At 49.6% G+C, this 24,981-nt stretch overlaps 11 protein-coding genes across 11 annotated transcripts; 5 read left to right on the forward strand and 6 right to left on the reverse strand.

Annotated features, from left to right (window-relative positions):
- Positions 1 to 2,414: 2,414 nt before the first annotated feature.
- On the forward strand, positions 2,415 to 3,810 carry TRIVIDRAFT_124849 (glycoside hydrolase family 27 protein; the record flags this gene model as incomplete). The annotated part of the gene is made up of 2 exons (XM_014098174.1): positions 2,415 to 2,902; positions 2,967 to 3,810. Coding segments are annotated over 2 exons (1,332 nt in total), but the record flags the coding sequence as incomplete, so codon positions are not given.
- Positions 3,811 to 5,342: 1,532 nt separating this feature from the next.
- Positions 5,343 to 6,558, forward strand: TRIVIDRAFT_171840 (uncharacterized protein; the record flags this gene model as incomplete). The annotated part of the gene is made up of 3 exons (XM_014098175.1): positions 5,343 to 5,394; positions 5,458 to 6,029; positions 6,094 to 6,558. 3 exons carry the CDS (start codon positions 5,343 to 5,345, stop codon positions 6,457 to 6,459), a joined length of 990 nt encoding a protein of 329 aa, XP_013953650.1.
- A 941-nt stretch (positions 6,559 to 7,499) lies between these two features.
- On the forward strand, positions 7,500 to 8,834 carry TRIVIDRAFT_67871 (uncharacterized protein; the record flags this gene model as incomplete). Its single annotated transcript, XM_014098176.1, has 1 exon — positions 7,500 to 8,834. The coding sequence occupies one exon, from the start codon at positions 7,500 to 7,502 to the stop codon at positions 8,832 to 8,834; it is 1,335 nt and encodes a 444-aa protein (XP_013953651.1).
- Positions 8,835 to 9,105: 271 nt separating this feature from the next.
- On the reverse strand, positions 9,106 to 10,760 carry TRIVIDRAFT_76895 (glycoside hydrolase family 30 protein; the record flags this gene model as incomplete). Its single annotated transcript, XM_014098177.1, has 2 exons — positions 9,106 to 9,888; positions 9,956 to 10,760. The coding sequence occupies 2 exons, from the start codon at positions 10,758 to 10,760 to the stop codon at positions 9,263 to 9,265; spliced, it is 1,431 nt and encodes a 476-aa protein (XP_013953652.1).
- A 3,186-nt stretch (positions 10,761 to 13,946) lies between these two features.
- Positions 13,947 to 15,064, reverse strand: TRIVIDRAFT_67873 (uncharacterized protein; the record flags this gene model as incomplete). Its single annotated transcript, XM_014098178.1, has 2 exons — positions 13,947 to 14,180; positions 14,243 to 15,064. 2 exons carry the CDS (start codon positions 15,062 to 15,064, stop codon positions 13,947 to 13,949), a joined length of 1,056 nt encoding a protein of 351 aa, XP_013953653.1.
- A 419-nt stretch (positions 15,065 to 15,483) lies between these two features.
- TRIVIDRAFT_216497 (uncharacterized protein) lies at positions 15,484 to 16,198 on the reverse strand (the record flags this gene model as incomplete). The annotated part of the gene is made up of 1 exon (XM_014098179.1): positions 15,484 to 16,198. One exon carries the CDS (start codon positions 16,190 to 16,192, stop codon positions 15,713 to 15,715), a length of 480 nt encoding a protein of 159 aa, XP_013953654.1.
- A 45-nt stretch (positions 16,199 to 16,243) lies between these two features.
- TRIVIDRAFT_76898 (uncharacterized protein) lies at positions 16,244 to 17,114 on the reverse strand (the record flags this gene model as incomplete). The annotated part of the gene is made up of 3 exons (XM_014098180.1): positions 16,244 to 16,525; positions 16,591 to 16,874; positions 16,928 to 17,114. Coding segments are annotated over 3 exons (693 nt in total), but the record flags the coding sequence as incomplete, so codon positions are not given.
- Positions 17,115 to 18,722: 1,608 nt separating this feature from the next.
- TRIVIDRAFT_67875 (uncharacterized protein) lies at positions 18,723 to 19,275 on the forward strand (the record flags this gene model as incomplete). The annotated part of the gene is made up of 3 exons (XM_014098181.1): positions 18,723 to 18,776; positions 18,830 to 18,865; positions 18,961 to 19,275. The coding sequence occupies 3 exons, from the start codon at positions 18,723 to 18,725 to the stop codon at positions 19,273 to 19,275; spliced, it is 405 nt and encodes a 134-aa protein (XP_013953656.1).
- A 720-nt stretch (positions 19,276 to 19,995) lies between these two features.
- TRIVIDRAFT_224689 (uncharacterized protein) lies at positions 19,996 to 21,421 on the forward strand (the record flags this gene model as incomplete). The annotated part of the gene is made up of 2 exons (XM_014098182.1): positions 19,996 to 20,259; positions 20,342 to 21,421. The coding sequence occupies 2 exons, from the start codon at positions 19,996 to 19,998 to the stop codon at positions 21,419 to 21,421; spliced, it is 1,344 nt and encodes a 447-aa protein (XP_013953657.1).
- Positions 21,422 to 23,027: 1,606 nt separating this feature from the next.
- Positions 23,028 to 23,708, reverse strand: TRIVIDRAFT_156461 (uncharacterized protein; the record flags this gene model as incomplete). Its single annotated transcript, XM_014098183.1, has 2 exons — positions 23,028 to 23,360; positions 23,421 to 23,708. 2 exons carry the CDS (start codon positions 23,706 to 23,708, stop codon positions 23,028 to 23,030), a joined length of 621 nt encoding a protein of 206 aa, XP_013953658.1.
- A 352-nt stretch (positions 23,709 to 24,060) lies between these two features.
- Positions 24,061 to 24,727, reverse strand: TRIVIDRAFT_58221 (uncharacterized protein; the record flags this gene model as incomplete). Its single annotated transcript, XM_014098184.1, has 3 exons — positions 24,061 to 24,288; positions 24,355 to 24,532; positions 24,642 to 24,727. The coding sequence occupies 3 exons, from the start codon at positions 24,725 to 24,727 to the stop codon at positions 24,061 to 24,063; spliced, it is 492 nt and encodes a 163-aa protein (XP_013953659.1).
- Positions 24,728 to 24,981: the final 254 nt, after the last annotated feature.

Here is a 24,981-nt window from a genome sequence, read left to right on the forward strand (position 1 = left end):
GTATGCATGATCAACATAAATATTATCTCCCGGAAAGTAAAATCCCGGCTTTAACTGTAGATCATTGAGAACCTCTGAATTACTATAAGAGGAGCTAGTTGCCTTTTTTTGCCCTTCACTTGTTGAGACCTGACTGCGTCTATCAAGAGAATCTAACTCATGCATTCTACTTGTGCCTTACCCGCAGGTTGTCTTATTCTCACGGTATCATGACCTGCTACATTTATTTGTATCCATGTCAAAACGCGAGGCCAGATTGTTCATATGAATATGTTCAAATATTAACGATGTCTAAAAATGTATCTATGTCAAGGTTAGTGCAATGCTCATCGTTGTAAGATTCGTCATGGCGAAGAGCGTACCACTTCTCCAGGGTTTTGTTGTAGGCACAATAGGTTCGTGTTCAGCGTGGTCGTACCCGCAAAGCCAAGGATGCTTTGCGGCGGAGCGCGAACCGTTGAAGTCGTTTGCCTCGAACATCTGGCTTGTGCAGGCACGTTTCGAAATAGTTTGACTTCCTTCGTGAGAAATACTAGGCATAATCCATAGGTAGCTTGGAATATTTGGTACCGTACTTGCGGCCACTATGTGTATCCGTATTGTAAGGCCAAGGTCAAATTAACGCGCGGGAAAACACCCGAGAGGTGTCCGTTATCGTAGTTGCCAACCCTTTTAGAGGAACTTTGGCAATATATGATTTGGCTTAAATACATATACATCGCATATAAGATGAAAATGACTGGCCAAGCGTTTGCCTTTATACATGCCATACCGTCGGAGAAGTACATGTCGGCTTTGGCAAGATTCAGCTCTGCGAGCCGCAATTCGCGCGACAGTGGCTTTTCTGCCATGGTTGTTTATTGTCATACGCGGTATGGAGGCTGCGCATTGCCGCGAAGCTACCACCTACTGGGTAATGGCTGAGCACCTCTAAGATGAAGCCAGAATCCATGCCACAACGTGGTGAGGGTACCTGCACGTATAGACAGCGTGGTGTCTCAATAGGCGATTCTCCCGTGGTCCTCAAAACGGGTTGTATCTTGAGACGTCTGGGTGAGAAATTTGGCGAATTATTGAGCGTGTAAAGTGGGAAAATATTGGAAAGGGAAAATTTCTGATTCTCGCAATTCACATTGGGGCTAAAGTTTCTACAAGGTTCGTGCCAGTCCAAGGTTGACATCTATCTAGACAACTGCGTCTGAAACGACGTGATTCTGGCACCTGGCTTGCGTTGCGGTAAGGTAAATATTTATCCAACGACACAATCTGCCAGGCGTAGATCATCAAATTCCATGGTCCTGTAATTCCCGGGTATGTTCGAAATATCTCAACCACTTAACGTCAAATTTCTCCCATTTGTCAGTCATGATCCCATCTCAATCTGATCATTGGTGGTCGTACTATGACAAGCGTCAAATATTTGCCGCCAGATCAAATGCAAATAAAGCGAAGAAAGCAAAACATAGATAACTACGAGGACGTGGCGCAGTCGTTCATATTGCGGCATAAATTGTCTTTTTGTGTGCGTGTATGTAAGTAGTCGGGTGAATACGCACCCTTTTGGCAAGATAATCCACCCGGAAAGAGAGAATAGAAGTCATCTGGCCAGGGTGCCAGTTTTCGTGTCCTCAGTGTTAGTTGTGAAAAGCAATCAACAATGGGGGGGGATCCCGCTATAGCGTTACAGGCAGCTGATATAACTCTTGCGCCAAGATACGAGCCAAAAGAGAAAATGCCCCAGCAATGGCGTCATCTTGATGAAGCAGTGACTGAAAAGAGAAATCCATGCATCAGACTATACGATGGAATTCTCTTTGTATCATCACATTTCTCCGTTTCTGCAACATAGAGTTCTCCGCATTGACATGGGCCGTATTCAGAGCTAGGCTGAGATGCGCAAAGCGCCATTGACAAGACGCCCACGAGGTGAAGAGCCGCCCCGTTGCCAGGATATTGGTATTGCCGCAACTGGAAGAACTATGTCGATCCGTCTATTTAGATTGGACCGGGAACACTCTCGGGGGTTGTTTGCGGGGAGGAGGCCTGAATTCGTGTTGTAACAGTGCTTATAAAAGCTGGGCAACATTGCGTGGACCGCACAAGCATACAGCTGGCCATTGACCAGCAAGAAATTCGACCTGTGTAGCATCTCATATGATCGCCAGGAGGAGATGAACGCCTTGGCAATGTGCCGGAACAATTTTCCCTAACCACAAGCCCCACGGAAGAACATCAGGGAGGGCGTATACGGCCGTAGATGTAAACATATATATTCGCTTCCAGCACTGTCACAATGCTCGTGGTTTTCCCGTCGTTCTTCCCTCATCTGATCAACCATGCCTCGTCTTGAGCTCCTTTGTCTTGGAATCGGCATCGCCGGTGTCACAGCGGCTCCAACCGCTTCCGCTTCAACGCCCCTCAAAGTCATTAGCTATGCCCAAACACCCAACGGTTTCCGGAGCCCAGCAAGAGGCTGGAACACCTTCGCTCTGCAGGCAAATCCCAACACGGCCCCTGGCTTCCAGTTTGATCAAGCACATGTTTTGACTCAATGCAGCGTGCTGGCGTCGGGTTCTTTCAAAGGCCACTACGAAACCTGTAGCTTGGACTCTGGCTGGTCAGTGGGTGATCACGGCGATGACAACGGTCGACTGATATATGATGACACTCTTTTCGATATCCCTTCACTCGCCAGCTCTCTTCATGCGCTAGGTTTGGATATGGGTGTTTATGTTGTTCCAGGTGCCTTCCTCAGTGACGTGAATAAGACTATCCTCGGAACCGAAACCACCATAGGCGAAGTTTGCACGGGAAATGAAGGCTTGCTTCGCTGCATCTTCGACTATACGAGACCGGAGACACAAGAGTGGCACAACTCTGTTGTTGACCAGTTTGCCTCGTGGTATGTTCGCCCCGACATAAAGAAGACGTCATGAACACGAACGGCCACTAATTATATCACAAAGGGGAGTTGACTTTGTCAAGCTCGATTTTGTCACGCCAGGATCTCCCGATAACGGCCAGAGCCTGCCTGCAGACCAGAGCGGTTCAGTTATTGCCTGGCATAATGCCATCAAGAACAGCGGCAGGCAGATGCGCTTGGATATCTCTTGGAAGCTGGACCGCACTCAAAAGTACTTTGACATCTGGAACAGCAACGCCGATTCTATGCGAACTGACCAGGATCTCAACAACTCTGGATCAAGTACTTTGGTAAGCTGGGGTACTGTACAGCGCGCGATTGACAACTACCGCCAGTGGATTGTCGCCGGTCTACAGTTCTTTGACGAGTTGAATATCTACCCAGATATGGATAACTTGGTCGTGGGTAACCCGGAGAGCATCTCCGGACTTAGCGATGGGCAGCGTACTACTGTCATGACTCACTGGATTGGAGCTGGTGCCAACCTCATCATCGGCAATGACATGACCACGCTGGATGATCTTGGAACAAACCTTCTTACAAATTCCCAAGCACTGCAAGTCGCTGCTTTTACGGCTCAGTACCCGATGCAACCTCGCAATCCCGGCTCAGGAGGCCAAGATGCGACACAATTCCAGGCTTGGATTGCAGGCCCATCTCCCTCTGGCGAAGCCGTCGTTATTCTCGTGAATCTCGGTCCCGATAATGGCCAAGGCGGATTCGGAACGCAAACCAGAGGAGTTCAGACGGTAACCGCAACGTGGCAAGACTTGGGAATCTCCGGGCAGTTCAACGTGCAGGATATCTGGAACAATAAGAGCTTGGGTGTTATTGGCGATCAAGTCTCTGCGCAGCTCAATGAGGGTGATAGTGTGTTGTTACATCTAACATCGGCATAACAATGTGAGAGGTATCAATGCTACACACTGCAATATTACATTTGTGTTTCGAGGAAAGTTATTCGGTCTGATTTGAAGTATCTCTATGGTCATGAGAGCCACAGCCACACAGACAATTGCATCTCCGTATCGTGCGCTTGAGTGTTTTAATACTATAGCTTTTCGAATCGCCGTGAGCCCCACTCCGTACGATACACCATCTCAAACCCACGTGTGATGAGGAAATGGCGAAGTTTCAGGTACTCTTCTAGTGGGGGGTTGCGGAGCAGGTATCACCAAACCTACAGATCAATGAAACGTGATGATCACAGTCTTTGTCAGATCAAGTGAATTTGTTACACAGTTTTAAATGGTACACCATGCTTCATAGGCAACGAGGCGCAACTTGTCTGATCAATCAGTGTTTATCCGTGGGTCATGCGTATCCTGCAAGGCTATGTGCGACAGCGATTAAAAGTGTCAATTTGTATTGAAGTTTTTACCACGAAACCAAAGATTCTTGGTGAACCATAATTTGTAAGCTCTTCACTCCTCCAATCAAGGCACCGGCGGTTAATGCGTGTAGATAGCGTTACAAAGGAGATTTTCATCTCACCTCTTCTGGCGCTCATCCATCTATCTTTGCCAATGTCTGTCGCCAAAAATATCCCTCTTTGAAGATTGAAAGACGTGGGAAAGGCTATTCATTGTGTAGACAAACGGAGGAGCGTCCTCGAAAAAATACGTGAAAGGGGAGTGGATCTTAACTCCACGAGCAAGCCGCTTTCTCGCCTGACTGGCCAGTTGGTCTGCCTGAACATGTATGCATACGTGATACAATCCGTATTCTATAAATGGTATTTCGATACACAAGAGTGAACAGAGTAATACCACGTCCTTGATGTCTTTTCTGTACCTAAGTGTCTGTATCCATCAAACGGCATTGTCAAGCCGGAATTGGTGAAATTAATCAAAATCTTAATGAGGTTAGCGTTCCGGACTGCATCGAATAATCAAGGATTTGGAGGCAAATACCGAGCAAATCAGCCAACAAAGCCCGCCATCTGAAACATTCCATGGCCCTGTAACGGAGTTTTGCATTCCAGCTCCGAGTCGACGGCCTGAAAAGTACACCCAAGTACATGATTGTCGTAGCCTATGTTGATGAACATGCCGTGGATGGTGGGGAAAATGCGGGCGGGGTTAACGAGGCGATAGCAGATTTCGTAGCAAAAGGAGCTGCCAAAACATCGTATACTAGCAAAACTCCTCCTTGCCTAGCCATCTCTCGAAGCTTCATTGAGTAATCTCACGGACCTCGGGGTTAGCTAGCGTACCGGTATAAGGTAAACTCCGGAAGTCGTCTCCGATAAGAGACAATTAGGAGAGAGAAGTATAATAACAGCAGACAGGCGGCCAATCAAAGATATAAGAGTCACAGAGATTCCGTTGCAAATTCGCTTTGGATTCACTGCGGTTCGGAACTCACAACAACAACAATAGCAATTAACTTCCATCGAATCAACCCAAAATCCATCACCATGGTTCAGTATCTCGGCAAGGAAATAGGTCCTATTGGATTTGGCCTCATGGGTAGGTATATGGATCAAATGGCCGCTACCATCATATTCTCCAGTAGCTGACCAGAAATTCAAGGCCTGACATGGCGCAAAGACCCTCCTGCTTTGGAAGATGCGATCGCCGTCATGAAGGCTGCCGTCGACAATGGCCTCACCATGTGGAATGGCGGCGAGTTCTATGGAACTCCCGAGTACAACTCCATGACGATCATCAAGGCCTACTTCACAAAGTATCCCGAAGACGCTGAAAAAGTTGTATTAGTGATGAAGGGCGGCATTGATATGAAGCTCTTCAAGCCTGACGGATCACCCGAAGGTATCCGCCGGTCGCTCGACAATATTCTGGAGCAGCTCGGAGGCACCAAGAAAGTGGACGCCTTCAACTGTGCCAGGCGAGACCCGGCGTATCCTCTATCTGTTACTTTTGGAGTCATTCAGAAGGAGTACATCGACACCGGCAAGATTGGTGCCATCGCGCTCTCCGAGTGTGGAGTCGATACCATTAATGAAGCCGCCGCGGTAGCCAAGATTGCTGGCGCCGAAGTCGAGATCAGTATGTTTTCGCCAGATGTTCTTAACAACGGAATTGCCGCTGCTTGTAAGAAGCATGATATTCCCATCATTGCGTATTCGCCGATTGGAAAGGGTGTAAGTAGCATCACTCAGATGAGGGCTCTTCATACGCAGGTTCGAGGCTGACAACGTCTTACAGCTGCTCTCTGGCGAATACAAAAGCTTGGAAGACGTCAAGAAGCTTGGATCAGTCTCCTCATTCCCGCGCTTCCAGCAGGAGCAGCTCGAGCACAACCTCAAGCTGGTCCAACAAGTGGAGCAATTCGCCAGCCAAAAGTCGTGTACTCCTGCGCAGGTAGCCATCAACTGGGTGAGGAGCCTGACCAACGACCCGGAGCTACCTCTTGTGGTCCCAATTCCTGGGTCCTCGACAGTCGCACGTGTGGAAGAGAACGCAAAGGTGGTTGAGTTAACCAAAGAGGAATTGGACACTCTCACCAATCTTGTCACGGGCTTTGAGACTGCTGGCAGCAGATACCCGCCTCATGCACCGGTCAACACTTAAAACTGCTTGCAAGAGATTTGAGTTTTCCTATAGGAGCTTCATAGGAGATGCGTTTCTGTAATAATCGCAGCTTTGCTATAAAAAGATGAAAATGCTATTACGAAACTGTTCCGATCGTGACCATGGCCAAGACATTATTACTTGATCAGGAAATTCGCAGGAATCCTTCGCTCAAAATCAAGCTGCTTACTAGGCGCTAAATGTCAAATCCCGAGCATATCGGCGTTGAGAGAGCAATTTTGCCGCTCCTACTCGGATCCTCCCGAAGCTATCTGCAAAGAGGAGCCAAGTCCTGCTTACACTGCCTCCCGGATATATAATCCATCACATGCAAACCATACAGATGCAGATACAGAGTATGCCCGCATATGTGGGATACCTTTTGCTTACTTGATGCAAGCCTATAAGAGTCCAGATCTTCAAACCCGTGCTGTTCGTTGTAATCGTAACCTGCTTAGCAATCCAAAATATCTCCGTATAACTCCACACTCCACGAGGCCAATTTTGACCCTGATAGGGTGACACTTTACCGTGAAGATGCTAGCACATGCAATTCTTTCATGGATATGGTTTCATTCATTTACGAAGCTCAGATATGATCAACTATTCATTCATCGAGGCCTGATCAACTTTAACCTCCATCGTCTTCTCGTGCGATGCAAGATATCGACGTCAAGCTGGGTCCAACGGGTCTGCTTACCTCTTTCACATCCGTAACAGCAGAGGAACGTGAAGTATTTTGTTGCCTTTCTCATGACAGGCCACTCGCATTTATCTACTCAAGAATACGACGTGATTGCTTCTGCCAAAGCCAGAAGTCGCTGATAAACCGGTTGATCCGCACCCCCGCATCTCGTCGATGTCGTGATTCCAAGCGCCAAGCACACTCACCTGCTTACACACAAATCCTATCGGATCATCGATAGTAATCATATGTCCCTCATATATAGCCGTAATCTCCAGTAGAGAGGTAGAAAAAAAAAAAATCTTGGGATAGTAGCGATCAACCGTAAAATCTGCCCATAGCTCAGTAACTCACAATGTCGAATCCTAGACAACTCCATCTTACCGCGTTTATGCGGCCCGTCAGTCTTCATACTGGCGCCTGGCGTTACCCTGGATCATACGCCGATGCTAACTTCAATCTAGCTCATCTCAAGTCCTTTATCCAAAAGCTCGAGGCTGCCAAGTTCGATGCCTTCTTCATGGCCGACCACCTGGCTGTCCTCAACATGCCTATAGAAGCCCTCAGACGCAGTCAGACTGTCACATCATTCGAGCCCTTCACACTACTCTCGGCTCTGTCCCAGGTAACAGAGAAGATTGGCCTGGCCGCTACTGCTTCTACAACTTACGATGAGCCCTATCACATTGCCCGCCGCTTTGCTTCGCTGGACCATCTCAGCGGTGGTCGTGCAGCTTGGAACATTGTGACCACGGGAAACCCGGATAGCGCAAAGAACTTTGGCCGGGACGAGCACATGGATCACTCAGATCGGTATAAGCGTGCCCGAGAGTTTTACGATGTCGTGACGGGATTGTGGGATAGTTTTGCAGATGATGCCTTTATCCGGAACCAGGAGACTGGCATCTTCCTGGACCCTGAGAAAATTCACACGCTCAACCACGTGGGAGACGAGCTCAAGGTCAAGGGTCCCTTGAATATTGCCCGACCCGTCCAGGGCTGGCCCGTCATTGTGCAGGCCGGACAATCAGATCCAGGACGACAGCTGGCCGGAGAAACAGCCGAAGTAGTCTTTTGTTCTCCAGGAAACATCGACAGTGCCAAGGCGCTGTACGCCGACATCAAGGGACGAGCTGTTGCCGCTGGCAGGAAGAAGGAGCACATCAACATCCTCCCAGCAGCTCTGGTGATTGTTGGCGACACCATCCAGGAGGCCAAGGAGAAGCGGCTCAAGCTCGACAGCCTCGTCAACTACGAGAGCTCCATTGCGAGCTTGTCGATTAGTCTTGGAACAGACGCTTCGCAGTTTGATCCAGATGGCCCTCTGCCCACCGATTTACCAGAGACGAATGCCAGCAAGACCAGCAGAGAGGGCGTCTTGAGGCTCGCAAAAGAAGAAGGGTTGACCGTGAGACAGCTTGCACAGCGTTTCGGAGGATACTCCGGCTTTGGCTTCGTAGGAACAGTACAGAGCATTGCAGATGAGTGGGAGAAGTGGCTCACGGAGGAAGCTTGCGATGGTTTCACCGTCTGCTTCCCCTTCTTGCCCCAGGGACTCGATGATGTCGTGGAGAAGTTGATTCCGGAGCTGCAACGTCGGGGCATCTTCAGGACGGATTACACGGGAAGCACTCTGCGTGAACACTTTGGCCTGCCGAGGCCAGAGAATCAGTTCTTTCCAAAGGCCTAGATACATGTATGATAGAACTGGTTCGTGATTAGAGGTAAATAGAATACTCGACAACAAATAAGACATAGTTCATGTATCATGGCTCAGAAGAGACGTCCAGATTTATGTCCACCGTGCAAGACGTAGCGAGTGGCTTACACTAGGTACAGGTATTTACATGTAAGGTAGATAGAGATACATTCGCATAGAGACGACAGCTTCCTTTCGTTTGCTTACAAGATATAAGTATTCAATCAGGTAGTTACCTGCACTATTTGGACTTTCAGGGTGTACCATATATATATGTGTATTCATTTGGGCAGTTACATGTACTCAAGTTGTCTATATACAGACGAAGCTAGATATATACAGTGCTTCCACACTCTCATCTCTTCTTCATTTCACATCAATCATTTCATCACATGCTATTTTCTCAACCCTCCCCACGCTTAAGCCTTGGGCAGCAGCCAGGTAGTCACGGAGTGACCGGGAACACGAGCGTTCCAGGTCTGGCTCTCAGACTCGGTGGCAAGGCGGACCCAGACATCGTCGCCATATCGGTTCTGGATGACGACCGTGCGGGTGCCATCGGGGTTGATGGTGGCAACAGACTCGACTCCGGTGTTGGGGTCGAACAGCCAGCTGCCAGAGCCGTCGACAACAACGGCGCCCTTGGGGATGTACCTACTGAACTGACCGAGCATGTAGTAGTCAATCTCCTTCTTGTAGCTGCTACCATCGGCGCTGACGGTGACGAGACCGGTGCACTGGTGGCAGTTGCCGCCGCCGGACAGGGCAGGGCCACCGCCGGTGAAGGAACCAAGGGTCCAGGCGATGATACCGTTGGCCCAGTTCTGGAGAGGGAACAGGGCGAAGCTGGAGCTGTGGATCCAGTCGGTGGTGCCAACGGCAGTCCAGCACTCGGTCATGTACTGTTCCTTGTTGGGGAACTCGTTGTGGAATTGAGTGAGAGGAGTCCAGTTATCAGGGGAGTTACCGGCATAGCAGTGCCAAGCAGCAGCCTGGACGTACTGGCTAGCCATGTTCATAACAGTCTGGGGGTAAGAGTAGACGTCTAGATTAATACATGTTAGTCAGGCTTAAAACAGTGAGTAAATGGAATGAATGGATCACAAACTCACCCTGGTTGTGGTCCCAAGCCCAGATCTGGGTGTTGAGGCCGGCAGCACGCAGAGCAGGGCCAACCTTGTCGCGGATCAGAGCACCAGACTCATCCTGCTGGATAAGCATGGTGGGCATGTCGTCCTTGTTGTTCAGGGGCTCGTTCTGGAGGGTGATGGCGTCAATGTGGGCACCGCCAGCCTCATAAGCCTGGATGTACTTGACAAAGTACTGGGCATAGGCGTTCTCGTAGGCGTGGTTGAGCTTGTTGTTGGCAGTACCGCCACCAATCAGAGAGTTCTTGACCTTCATCCACCCAGGAGGTGACCAGGGAGAACCAAGAATAGTCAAGTTGGGCTGCAGTTTACGGAAGTTGGCCAGCATGCTGATCATGGCCTTACCACGATCACCCGGGTTGAAGTTGACCATGCCGGTGTCAACCTTGCCACCAGCATCATCATAAGTGTAAGCGGGATCAGCAGAAAGATCCGAGCTAGCAACGGTGTGACGCAGCAAGTTAAAGTTGAGACCCGAAGAGGTCATCAGGTCGTTGAACAGCTGAGTGCGAGAGTTGGCATTGAGCTTGTTGAAGGCAGCAACGGTAGCATCGGTGACAGCAGCACCAAAGCCCTTGACGGTTTGCTTGCGACCGGACTTCTCCTTGATGAACAACTGCCAGTCTCGAATACCGGGGTTGCCAGCGCCTAGGACAGGAGCCTGGACCGAGGTGAACTGGTAGCGGCCGTCCTGGGATGAAGAAAAGGACGAGGCGGCATTGACGCCGCTAACGGCCGCAATGGTGGTGAGAACGGAGACCAGCAACATGTTGATGAGAGGGAGTTGTCAAACACTGAGGAGAGAGCTGGGAAAGAAAGTCTAATTGCAACGGGAATCGTCGTCTCCTTATATTCACCCGGGTTGAGACTCTCTCTCTCTCTCAACCGGTTTCCGGAAGTTCGTCGCCGGAACCCGCTCAATGGAACACGAATATCCGTCACATTATTCCCAATTCATCCATTCAATCACTTGATACCTCCCCCCTTGGGCGGCAAGCCACAGTAACAAGACAAGAATCACACCTTGCTTAACATTCTCAATAAGCTTAGATGCATTAGCCTTAGTCCTGCTCAGCTGTGGCCGTGCCAGGAGGAGCCTGACATGAGGCCTCGAACCGCAGCCAGGCACAAGCACGAGTTACCAGGACAGGCCAAGCAGTCAATCGGCCCTATCTCAACGCTCCGGCTCCCGTTGCCGCTCTGGAGGCCGGCCTGACCATACCGTAACCGGGTAGCCCGTGACGATCGCCAGAAGCCATTAGGCGGAGCAAAGCGTCAAGCTTTCAACACCGCCAATTCTTAGAGTCTCTGCCGCGTCAACTGTTTACATGTAGTCATCGTCTCTTTTCCTTTTTTTCCTCAAATCAAATCATAGGAAAAAAAATACACTAAAACTCGACCAATTACTTCCGTTATTCCCACAAACAAGGAAAACCACTCTTGCCTAAAGAAGCCGTAGCAACTTGTAAGACAACACCAATCAAGCTCCTCCTCTCATGGCATCACGTGTATCCTCAACAACGCCCATAAGCGACCCCCAAAGCCGGTCGAAAGACACGAATCAAACCCCCCGGGGGCGGCTTTGCCAAGAGTCCATGAAGTCTTCAGAGCTGCCGTTTCAAACAACTTGCCTATTTGGGCCGTGGAGAGAGTGCGCCAAAGCGGAGACCATTCGAGGGCCTGGATGGCACCATGTGGTGCTGACAGGCATCTTTGGGGCAGTTTCTACTCCGTACAGAGTACGCATTGATTTTGGGTTTGTTCTGGCATGCTGGAAATGAGATTTGGTATGGTGTGCTGACTTGTATATGCGAGGATGATAGGCTCTCCTTACTGTCTCCCTCGGTCAGTAAGAGTAATCCAAAAACACCACGCTACTCGTCCCAGAGTTACATCCTCGACCCAGATCAAGACTCAAGAAAGTTACTAGTAAAAGAAACAGGCGGGCATGCCCGCTTCAAACATCTCCACCTCCGCTCTCTTCCCCACGTAGCTTCATCATAGTTCGTGTCCTGATGCCTGAGGATGACACGCACATTGCTCAACCACCAGATATCCAACACGGCTGGCATCATCCGACAGTGTCGAACTTCAAAAATGGAGCCATAGAGCCGCGCCCAAACAGGTTCCGGATGAGACAATCCCGTCTAGCGATCCGCCGAGCGGAAGCTCCAAAGCCGTAACACAATGCTACGACTCTCGCCCTCTCGCTCTAACTAAGCTAAAGCTAGCCGTGTCTAGCGCTGAATTAAGCGTCGAAACAAGCATACAACAAGCATACGAGTATAATCATTGTTTATTGCCCCTAGAGCGTTCCGATAATGTAATGCAACCTTTGAACAAGTTTCCCATCCCAGGCACCAATACTTATCCGTATCCTTCCGGGCTCCCTGCAACTCTATCAAATCAAGCATGGAGACTTCGTATAAGTCTCATTCAAATACAGCAGCTCGTCGTCCAAAGCACACTCAAAGCGACAGTCACCGAAACAGCATACAAAGCAACACACAGCCCTGTTCCCCATCAAGACACCTTCTTCTTCACCTTCTTTTTTCGGCGCCTTCCCCACAAATCCACTTTGTCTGAGGGAAACACGCCCTTCTCCAGGCGCGGAATGCCGAGACTCCCCTAGTCCGAGACCTCGGTGATAGCTTGGAGATGCTAGCTGACGACGATCTATTCTTGGCCGGGCCTGTCAACAGTTGTGAAAGACTTCATGTCGAGAGTCAATGCCACTTACAAGACCTGACATGTTGACATACCTACTGTACGGAAACCTGCGAGATTACAACATTACAGCATACTCTCTTCACAAACATCATCACCAAGGGTCAGCGAAATGGCGGACAAAGCTGCTTGCGCAACAATCTATTCGACACTTGCCCTGGCTTCTAGTCTAGTGTCCTTTTTCCCCACGGATTCCTCGGTCAAGCTTACCATTAGCAGCTAGACAGCTAGTGAAAACGCATAGCTCAATGCAAAACCAAACGCCACCTCCCAGGATCACGGCTGGCACCGAAGCTCTGAATTGAGCGTTTCTATAACTGACCGTCTCTTTGTAAGCATCTCTACTTGAAGTATATTATCCTCCTCCATCCACAAAGCGGACAATTAGCAATCCAGGCCGTGCCGCTTTGTCCGCCGAGCGCCCGCCTCGTATAGAATCGCTCCATATGGTCACGACAATATGATCTGATGAAGCGAGAAACCTGCCAAGAACGAAATACCGCTCATACAAGCACGGCATCTGGTGTGTGCCATTAATCTTCCGAATGTGTCGGAATATTACCCTCTGCACCTTGAATGCTCCCGTCGTCTTCCTCACCCACATCACTCGTATAACGGGTCGGGCAGACGGCAGTGATGATTCAAGACGTAACCTAGGCTCCCAGAAATTAAGCTCAGGTTAGATTCAAGCTTGCCAAAGAAAGGCCCGAATCACCGAGTTTGTTGAATACTTGTACGATATTATACCAAGATGTCAGTACCAAGACACGTCATGGTAGACAGCCCTGCGGTGCTGAGACCAGATTCGGGTTGGCTTGCATCGACGGTCCGCAAGGTCGGGCGGGTTGTTGCGCATCTGATAACTCAAGCCACAAGTCAACAAGTCGTGAGTGATAGGCGGTACACCAGTACGCCAATATACAGTATCCGTGTCAAGTCTGCCAGCACTGCGCGGTGCAGCTCAAGCGTTGACAACGCATCTGGGGTGCATCTCAACCCTCCGACAAAGTGGAACGTTGCGCACTAACAAGGGCACCATCCTTATTAGAGCTGCATAATCACAATGTAGGGGGAGATGCTACCCATCACTGCCAAGCGTGACTATGTCCCTGGGCGGCTCTCCACCATTTTCCTTTTCTTCTGTCGAGAGCAACCTCGTTTTGATGCAATGTGCGCTCTTGGCAGTGTCGTAAATATTGCATATCGTAGATATCCAGTCTCTTGCTGCTCATAGAGTCGGGCCAAACAGATCATTCGCCGCCTCCAACTTTCTCCGTTTCGGGTCCCTCGCTTCGACAGCATCTCCAAAGACCGCTCCGTCGCTCTGTGGTGTCGGCTTCTTGACCTTTGTTGTGGCCTGCTCGCGTCTCGCTCGCTGGAGTGCTACTAGATCTGCTCTGTCGGTGTCTCTGCACTTTTGCAGCTTCTTTCGAAGGGGCTTCATGGACTTGACGAGGTCGGGCTGTGTTATTTGTTAGCTTGATGCAATGCGGATAGAAGAAAGGTGACCAGATCAGCACGTACCGTTTCCCAGTGGTCCTTCATCCGCTGCGGAGGTTCCTTTTCCAGCATGGAGCGACAGCTCTCAATCGTCTTCATAATCTTTTCTCTCATTTCCGCATGTGACGCCTCATGCTGGCCATCGTCTCCAGGGGGAGATACGGGAATCAGCATATCAACCAATTCCTTGTCCACCATCAGCAGAGCAGCCATCATGATTTGACTTGGCGTGTAGTGGAAGTAGGCGTCGGTCAGCAGAGGGCTGAACTTGAGAATGTCTCGAGCCAGCGCGTGAGCTTTGGCTACCCTGCCCTCTTCCTCCGGTAGACGTTTCCTCAGCTCCAATACGGCTCCCTCCAACGCCCTGAACGGATGTCGCACGTCAAACGCGAAGCGAATGCCCTGGCAGAGCAAGAACTCGCCCGCCAGGATCTGCTCGCTCGTCGTGTTGGGAAACATCTCGGCCAGCTTGGCCAGCCTGATGTAGTATCCTTCTGCCTTGCACCCGAAAAACAGTGACGTCTTCAACAGCTCAGTGGGCGGATACGTCATGACTGAGTTTGTAATGTAGAATCTGCGAAAGAAGACGGCGGCCGTGGATCGAATCTCGGTCGGGAGCTCGCAGAACTGGGCGGCGCGGATCAGCTCTGTTGTGAAGAATTGCACCAGCATTGTCTCCTCGGCGGGCGTCAGGAACTCGGGCTGGGCATCTGGCGCAAAACGCGGCGAGATCTGCTGCTTGGCGAGGTCGTTTGTCTTGACGCGAAGCTCTCGCAGGCTGGTTGGCGAAAAAGACCAGAGGCGGAACTGGCTCGACTGCCGATATCTCTCGTCTTCGGTGGCCATTTTGTAGGAGATGAGACGAATAGATAGAGAATGCGCAAGAGTATCAAAGAGAATGGAGAAGAAGGAATTCCTATCTGGACGTGCGATATCCAAACGGGGATGTAAATTGTAAATCGCAAAAAGTTTACTATCATGAAGCTGCAGAGTAGATGCTAAAGCTTAGGCTACAGCACGTGCGAAATACCGTGTCTAAATTTCATTCATACTGTATGTCCAGACATCTGCTTCAGCTTCAGCTTCAGCCTCATGCACCACCACTCTTCACAAAAATCTCACGACAGCACGCAATTTCATTGCAACGATAGACGGACGCCATTGATGTCAATTTCTGCATATTCAACAAAACACCTTGGACTGTGCATCGCTCCCTGGCTATGAATGCATGTATATATACCAAACGCAATGCATCACCGCCCACTCTAGGTAACTTTTTTTTCATCCTACTTTCCAAGCTCATCTGAGAGCATGTCCAAACAATGACGCTGCCAATAAAACCTATCCGTATACAGCAAAGAAAATATAAGAGATTCTCCCTCGCGTCATTTCATTTCGTTACAGGGATTGCTTCGAGAGCAAGAACAACAACGCCGCGTATACCAAACCCAGAATAAAACAAAAAAAAAAAATCGCTAATGTCCTGATCCCGCTTCAATATCCCGGGGTGGACATCTTCCGGGGGATAGGAGGAGGCGGAGGCTTCTTGGCCCGGTTAACAGGAGGCGGTGCTTTCTTGGACTCTGGCGCAACCTGGTTCACGTGGAAACTGCCATAGCTCGTTGCCGGGCTGACGCTGCCGTCTCCCCAGCTGGGGGTGTTATCCCCGCTGTAGACGGAGTTGTCGTCAAAGATGTCTTCTCCTCTGCTCTCGGGAACGCTGGTGGTCTGCATTCTGGAAAACGAAGTCGAGGCGGCTCTGGCGCGGATCACGGGCGGGTGTCTGGAATCAAAAGTTGCCGATCTCAACATGGGAGGTCTGCTTGACGCTGGGGGAGGCGGAGGTGGCGGAGGCTCTCTCGTCGTCATGGTGCGAGTGAGTCGGGCAACAGGTTGTGGGGGAGCGCCCTCGTATGCCTCGTTGATGACACTATGTCGGACGGACTGTGAGCGGACCGGCATGTTGGAGTACATGCGCTCCGGATCCGGTCCTCTCTGCGAAGGCGAATAGCTGGGCTCGGAAATGCCCGCTGCCCAGGACTTTCGAATTCGGCGCAGCTCATTGGCAGCTCGCTCATGATATTCCAGTTCGGCATCGAGAAACGACGTCAGAGCACTAATCGTGTCTTGCTCCGCCTCTCTGATGTCCTGCATGCGCTGGAAAACGTCTTCGGTGCTATCGTCAAACTTGGTTTTGTTGACGCGCAGCTCTTCTTCAAGGCGAATGTCATCCTTCTTGGCCTTTTGCATCTTGCCCATTGTGGCATCGTAGGCGAGTCGGCGGCTTTCGAGCTTCTTGCGAGCAGTCTGTTGGAGAGCTAGTGTGAGCAATTGGCCCCAAGGCATTACCAGTTACTTGTGTGAACGCTTACCTGATATTCCTTCATCATGCTCAGGTTCTGCTCGACATGCGTCTGCCAGGTGGCATTGGCACAGTCCAGATATGTGGTCTGAAGCTCGGCGAGCTGCTCGTTGGCATTTCCCATGGATGCGAGACGGCGACTGTACTCGGTATCCGGCAATTCTGCCGCATGAGCAGACATGGTACGGCCAAGGTGAGCGAGCGGCATGCTGCGGCTTCTGTCCTCGAGGGCGTCGCAATGGCGCGACAGCCACCTGGTGTAGATGTTCATGGACTTGAGGAGGCGCTCCATGCCTGCGATTTGGTTAGGGGAGTCAATTGAGGCCTTGGGACGAGCCAGAACGAACCTTCATGTCTGATGTCCATTTCAGACTCGAGTTCTTTGAACTCTTCGGTGTGAGTCGCCTTTGCCTCGGCGCCCATCTTCTCGCCAGCCCACTGCATGGCGCGGTCGATTTTGCGCGTAAAGTTCATGGTGTCGGATCTGGCAACTTGTCTGTGCGTCCAAAGATGAGGATATTCGCAGTGACAATGTTCAATGCTCAGTCACAAGAGAGAGCAACGGCGAAATGAGTGAAATAGGTAATGAAAAGACAAGAATACAGCACGTGAGCTTGAATCCGCTGCTTATACTGGACTTGTGCCAACCACAACGGGATCGATTGGACCGGCCCCTGGCTAAATGCTAGCACCTATTCCGAAGGTAGATGGTCGAAGCTGCTAGGTCCTGGTCCTAGTCCTAGTCCTAGTTGCAGTAGTTGCGAAAACGGAGCGCGTTGAATGTGGAGGAATATTGATGGATTGGATGTTGAGAGTAACTAGAACTCGACGGATCGGATCTGTAAGTCGACGCAAAAAAAACGAGAGACTGTTGGAGCGGGCCAGCCCAGTTGAAGAGCACACAAAACGAGCGATGAGCGATGAGCAATACAGCAGACAAGATGCTGAGCAATGGGAAACGACAGAAGCTGGTCGGGGGGTGGGAGAGAGAATGTTAAGCCTTTTGAGAAGGATGAACAAAAAATTGGACCTTTGTTGAGGTGGCGGGAAAAGCACTTTTGCATTTGGCAGTGACCTCCCGAAGGCGTGATGCCGCCCGTTTTGGCGCGAAACTCGCCAGGGGTCGCCAGTTCTCTGGCGTCGCACCGCCCCTTGCGCCGCTGCCAATTGGCCGGGTTCGGTGGAGAGGCTGCCCCGGAGCGTCGCCTGTTCAGGGGCTTCTTGGGGCTGTTGGGGCTATTGGGGCTGCTGGGGCTTCTGGGCCGCCTGGGGCTGCCCTACCTGGGCCGCTACTATAGTAGTATAAGAGCGCGAGACAGACCTATAAAAAGCCACGAGGGAGAGGGTGGCGACGGAATGGACCAAATGGGGGGGGGCCAGAGTGTTGCGCGTCCAGCAATGGGTGGTCCATGCCATTGATTGAAATTGAAACCAGCGTTTGCCTTGTTTGCTTGTGTTGCAGGCGGGATACGAGTCGCGGAAAAAGAATACGAGGCGTGGATGGATGAAACCGGGCATCGTGACGTCTGGCTTCTAATCAGGGATTTCGATTTGTCCGTGAGGTTGGCTTTGAAACCAATGAGAGCGTGCAATTGCGAGGACGATGGTTCTCTGGATGGAAGCTGGACACATGATTGGCGAGATTGATTTTATCCATACTTTTTTCATTGTTCATGTTCGATGCTTGCAGAGCCAATCCAATCATACAATACATGTACCTACTCCATACAGTACTATCCCAACAGACAAGAACCCATTAGTATTGCTATTAATACCTGTACTATTATTACTACTACTACAAGATGAGATGCAAAGAATCAGCTGCTGTCAAAAACCCTCGTATTGCAGATCGTCAGCGATCATCCCCTCCTCCTCCACCTTCCCCTCTTGTCTTCCTTGCTTGCCTCCATTCCTCGTGGCATTGCTGGGGCTCTCCTTTTCGTCCTCAATTGCCAATCCGTCTCGTCGTCTTGGCGATCTCGGCTTGATCTGCAGACGAAATACCTAGTCTACTACTTGTCTATGTACATGCTCACTACTGCTGGCACTAGCACATGCATATCTGTCCTGTGTTCTGGCGCGGCGCAATCTCGCTGCCGGCGTAAAGGGCAGATACCAAGTGCTTCAGGTGTGGCGGGCAAAATGACTGCAACCCCGTATGAGTCTGTGAGGCTGCCGCAGAACCGTGCCGGGCCGGTAAGCTTGTCATGGATAGAGTGTGTATTGTATCTTTGAGTAATATTTCACAGGCGAGTATTGCGTGTCTTCACCAAGCATTGAAGTCTGTATGTATGCACTTCGAGCATTGAACTGTGCAGGTCTCGATGCAGGAACACACACCAACCAACGCCCAAATGCGCATGTACATGCACAGATACAGCTCTCCCCCATCACGAGTCAATCGTCGTCAGCTTCTAGAATTCTTGTCACTTTTTTCCCTCCATTGAACCCTTATTTTTCTTACCATCTGTTGGCGCCAGACTGGGGCGGTGCCCCCCATATGCGGGTACAAGGAGAACAAGAGCGTGTTTCAAGTTTCTCCAGAAACGGGCCCCAGACCGGCCGAAAAGCCATCAGTCAAAGGACGGCCCAGCAATCAGAGATTGATAAGGGTTTCGGCCTCCTTGTGACAGATGGCATTACTCAGTCAATCAATGACAAAGATGGTCGGTTGGAAACGCCACTGCGGTTCTAATTCGGATTGGATGCTGTGGATGATCCATCACGCCAATTCCAATTCTCTTGTCGTGGCACAAATGGCTGTGGGTACATGTATGTACAAAGCGCATGTACCTCTGTCCATTCATGTACACGCACATTGACGCTTTCACAACACCGTGATTAAAGCCAAGCGATAATACAGGCGGTCCTGTGATGAATCAACCTTTTTGTTTGTGTGTCCACACATCATCTGGAATGCCTCATTTCACTAGCTGGTTCCCGTAGTCAAAGCCGTGGTGCTGCAAGATTGCCAGCATCCTTGCACCCTAATATGCACCTAGATGAATCTTTTGTTGGTTCTGCTCGCCAGATTTCTCTCGACAAAGCCAGCAATAAATGCATGTAATATAGATAAACATCAGCTGACTAGCACTTAATAACACATCTCTAAATGCAGTGGTATTATTGGACGTCACGGGAACGGCCTGATCTCTTTGTTTAGATCTTTGTTCAGATCTCCAAGACTGCACGTCACAGTCTTAGTTCGCGGCATCATTTAGACTGTACTGCAGAACGATGACTCCATGGCTGACACTGTCTGCTCTTTGTCAGTTAAGGTATATATATAACGGCCAGATGTGGCCCTACAATGTCAAGCGTAATGCAAGAACCATAGCATGTACAAGGCCCTTTTCCTCCACTGCATAGCGCAACCACATCTCCATCAGCAATCAATATCATTCAACACTCAGCAATGAGTTTTCGTTTCCGGAGAGCCGGCCGCTCAACCGGCCGGCAAGGCCGGCAATCACGACAGGATCTCCTCGACGACAACGTCGGGTCACCTCCGCCTTCAGGCCCGCCTCAGTTTCCTCGCCCTCAGCCAAACCAACATCAGGAACGTAGGAATAATAAGATACACCTTCGAAACAATCTCCGATCAACTGCTACGACGCAACCCAACGAGCAATATGCACCACAAAATTCGCAGCAAGACGACCTGCAATGTGATGAGCCGGTAAGATAGGTCATGTTCTCCCAAATATCGCCAGTTTATGGTTCTACACGTATATGTACTGACCCATGCAATCTGACCGCAGCAATGGCAGTTGCAGCCACAACTGCCGGGCCAAGAAGGATATATAGTCTATGCAAAGATAACATCGGCTTCTCTAGGATATGATGAAAGTCCAAACGACTCCATGTGTGATTTCGATGTCACGAATGACATCAAAACTCTACAAGACGCATTGGGAAGCGGTAATCGCGACAATAGTGGCCTTATCAGCGTCTTAACCAATCCCAAATATCGGGATCCGCGAGCTCTTCGTCAGCTGAAAATCGACTACGAGTTTCAAACCGAGAGAAGCTTATTTGATGATGTCGAGAGTATTGTCGAAGGCGATGTTAAACCCATCTTATTAGCCCTCATTAGGGGCCCACTCGATCATGATATATATTATCTAGAGAAAGCCCTCTCTAGCGAAAGCGCTCGGGAAAAGATAGAAGATGTGCTACTTTGCCGCTCCAACGCCGACATCTGCGCCATCGTCAACAGGTTCAACAGCGCTCCAGGCAAAGACCTACTTCAGCTCATCAAAAATAAGGTCGACAAAAATCTCTTCCATCTCTACAGTATTATCCTCTCCGATACTCGGGCCGAAGATGCATCACCTGGTATATTCTCTGAGTTGAAACACAATGTTAGAATAATCCGAAACTTCGTTGAACTTCACCATCCTACTAGTGCCGACACCGATCTCATAATCGACATATTGGCGAGTGCCAATGTCCTCCAGCTGGAAGCCATGAGCGAGATTTACCATGTGAATCACGGAACAGAAATGAGAGACATTTATAGAAAGCTCAACGGCGGTATTCGAGATGCCCTATCAACAATCCTCTCTTCCGAGAATGAGAGTGTGCTTTCGGACGTGGAGGATGTGCGGACGTGGCAGAGGGCGTCGAAGGAATATCAAGAGTCTCATCTATACCGAGCTCTTCGATTGTACTGGGGCGACAGTACGAAACTAGAGAAATTTCAGAAAGCGTTTAATAAGTTCCGCGGGAGACCCGTGAAGGATCACTTGGGTAAGTGGCCAGCGGGAGACAAAAGGGACTTGATAATTGCTTTGATTGGAGAAAAAGAAAAGCCAAAGCCAAAGTACACGTGCGGTTAGTCAAAGTCCTGATTCGGGTAAAAACGGTGTTTCGGAATGGATCGCTGCTATTAGTTATGCTATTATACAGATCTGTTTTCTACATGGAATTTCGCTACCAAATTTTGGCCGTATGTCGCTGTTTGGGCATAATCTAAACATCGATAGGTATCAAGCAGTTAAAGCTACGACCTTATCTGGGATTTCAAGTACTCGAGAAATGAGTTGAGTGAAACCACGCGCGTGTTCAAGCTCTCGGCACAGATGCCCTTTTCAGCGTGTTTGAAAAGGTCGCTCACAAGGAAAGCCTTGTCTCCGCAAGTTGGGCACGCATACTTGTTGTCCGCGGTACGATAGATACCCAATCCAGAGTTTATACCGGTCCATTGCTTTGCAAAGTACTCGACAACTCGTTTGCGGACCCCAGATCGACATCTCCCGACTTCTAGGTGTATCATCATCTTGGAGAATTTGGTGAATGATTGAGAGCATCCAAAGCAGTCGACAGGTTTATCTGCGTAAATCTCTGAGCACCAATGCTAAGTCATGATATGATCAAGTCAGCCATGTCTGTCGAAACGTTTGCTGCTCGCGCAACTACAATCATGGAATGAAACGCACATTGTTCAAACGCTCAGCACTTGGGAGACACTCCCCACAATCAAAACACTTATTGTGCTTATTGACTTTATGTTTTTTCAAGGCGCCCTCATCAGGGAAAAACGCCCTGCAATGAAAACAGCAGTTATGCTCGTCCCCCTAAGACATAAGTTTGTTGCAGGTGAAGCAAAAGTTGTGTGCGTCCGATAAATGACGATCATACACATCGGGTGACCGCAAATCGACAAAACGTCCGAGTTCTAAACAGCGCCTGCACACAAAGTGCACACCCGACTCCATAAGATGCCGCTCCAGTGTTGCTTCGGAAAGGAACTGTTTTTGGCAGCGGGCGCAATAAGTATTGGCCTGGCTTAACGGCTGTGTTTGTGTCATGTTTGGTGGCTGACTTTGTCCCGTGCTGTTGAGGACCATCTCGAAGCAAAGTTGTATATTATTCAGACCAAGGAGATATGACGCTGGTGGATTTGTAGAGCCTCGAACAGTTAGGTGCATGTAACGAGTGGTAAAGAGATAAATATGATGCCTGCAAATATCAAAATGTCGGTATATAGACACAAATATGAACACAAAGCCATATATACAGGTACCTACCGCACTTGCATGAACTGCATGTCTACGGTAAACTCTGGGAGGAGGCATGCACTACCTTTATGCTATCACGGATGAAGAAAGTATGGCTGTAGAGTATGATGACTTGGGTAGGCACGCAAGATGTATGTCAACTGACCTGAAAGACAAAGTTTAGATTCCAAGTTTAATATTTAGTGGAAATCAAACAGGAGTCTTCTCATAATCTTCGCAGTTTTGCTTCTCGCGTCTCTCTCCATTTGCTCAAATCTCCGCCACTAATGATAAGTAGGTACATTGCAATGGAACATTTGGTACCTTCACAATGCCAAATAATATTGGTTCATTCTCTTCGTAAGTTCATGTTAGCTCCCAGTGCCAATTTAGCAACTAAACTCAGTACATTCACAGCAGTTGGCAGCCGTTGACAGCCGCTCAACTAACACCAGTGAGATCGTAGGAATCGAAGAAACACTGCCAGCGGACTCCACCAGCTCTCCAAGTCCTCATCACAGCAGTCGCTTTCTACGTGTTGCAAAAGACCGCTCATATGATGAAACCACTTTCCGCAAGTCGGGCACTTATAGTCGTCATCATGATCAATATATTGGGGCCATTGCCTGCACTGCCTTGCGTAATCGTCGATGTCTGAACGGTCAACGCCGGATGGGCAGTTGCCCACCTCTAAATGCAGCATCATAGCGGACTTTGAGACGAATTTTCGATAGCACGCGAAGCATTCAACGTTCTTCTCGGCGTGGGTGAGCTTATGCTATTTGAGATCAATACGTGTATCCATGTTTGAGTCACTGCGTCTCTTGGGGAAACAAACGTTTTTCAGGTTCGACGGAGAGGAGAAATAATTTCCACATTCCAAACACTTGTTGTGTTCGTCCACATCGTGCTCTTCGAGGTCGTCCCAGTACTCGAAAACCAGGTCGCATGATGAACACCAGTTGTGCACTTGCTCTAAATGATTGTCCAGCTGTTGCTCCGTGACAAAGTCGACCAGAGTCTGGCAATGGATGCAGACATGGTGGTTGGGGGAGTCCGAAATGTGCTGCATTTTGGCTTTGCCAGAACTGAAGCCTTTGTTGCAACGTGTACATTCATGTGACATATAATAAGACATTTTGCTGAGTGGCTTGTTGTGGTCTGTTCTGGCTTGCGTCTGGGCGTTTGAGAGCGAAGGTGACTTCACAAGCAGATCTGAAGGAATCGCGGAGTTGCGCCTTCATGTACGTCCAATTAGGCGGTGCACGCGTGGTTGCATGCACGTGTTCGTTTTATCAATACATGTACATGTATGTACATGGGAGTATGCATGTACTCCTCAAATGCCGTCAAAACGAGGCTCTGTCGTCGAAGGGCATGGATTGGCCAATGGCCGTAATAAGGCAACAAGAAAATAATGCAAAAACAACGTGAAAATCATTGGTATCAACCTCCTTTGTATCTACACATACATGCGCTCAAACCTCAACCTTGTTAATCTTGCCCGTCTTGACATCAAAAATGTAGCCCGAAATGGGCACGTCCAAAATCGCGGCATTCTTCCTCAGAAACTGGACGTCGTTCTTGACGCTCTCCTGCAGATCCTTGATGGGCAAAAACGAAACGTGGCTGACATCTTCGCCTGTGTTCGTCTTGACGGCGTCGCGGAATTCTTCCTCCTTGATGAGAAGCATACCGCAATCGGTCTATGTTGAACATGTTAGCTGGAGGGGTCCATCACGAGAGAAGCTTGGAAAGAGGGCAATTCATACGTGGTGGATAACGACGACTTCCCGGGTTCCCAGGGCTTGCTGTGAAATAATCAAGGAGCGCAGGGCCTCGGCAGCTCGACCTCCGGCATTGCGGTAGACGTGGGCGTGGCCCTCTTCCAGGCCGAGGAACTTGGCTGGGTCCAGACGAGCATCCATACAAGTCAGAACAAAGACTTTTCTGCGTGCGTAATCTCATGTTAGCGATGCATGGAGATTACGAAAATTGATGCCTCGAAAATATGGACAGCTGAAAAGTAAAGTGAATGCTAGATGTAGATAGGACATACCGCCCAGGAGGCATAGGCAGGTCGGCCTTGTCGAAGCCAGCAACATACTGCTGGTTGGCAACTTCAAACTCGCTGGCGACGGTCATTTTCGGTAGCTTGCTTTAATAAAGTATGAGAAGAAAAAGAATTGCAATGTCTTGAAAACTGTCTTGGTATGGCTTATAGATCAACAGAACTTTACTCGGAGCAAGCGGTTGCCTCTTTATACATGTATTCTCCCAACACAGACTCAGGCCGCAGCCCCCATGACGGGCTCCAAACAAGCGCATCTTCAGCATCATCTCAGCTGTGCCCCACGCGTCATATACGCCTCACGACTTTGACAAGGGCACTGTTATCT

This window comes from Trichoderma virens (assembly GCF_000170995.1).
Source record: "Trichoderma virens Gv29-8 chromosome Unknown TRIVIscaffold_83, whole genome shotgun sequence".
NCBI classification, from domain to species: domain Eukaryota; kingdom Fungi; phylum Ascomycota; class Sordariomycetes; order Hypocreales; family Hypocreaceae; genus Trichoderma; species Trichoderma virens.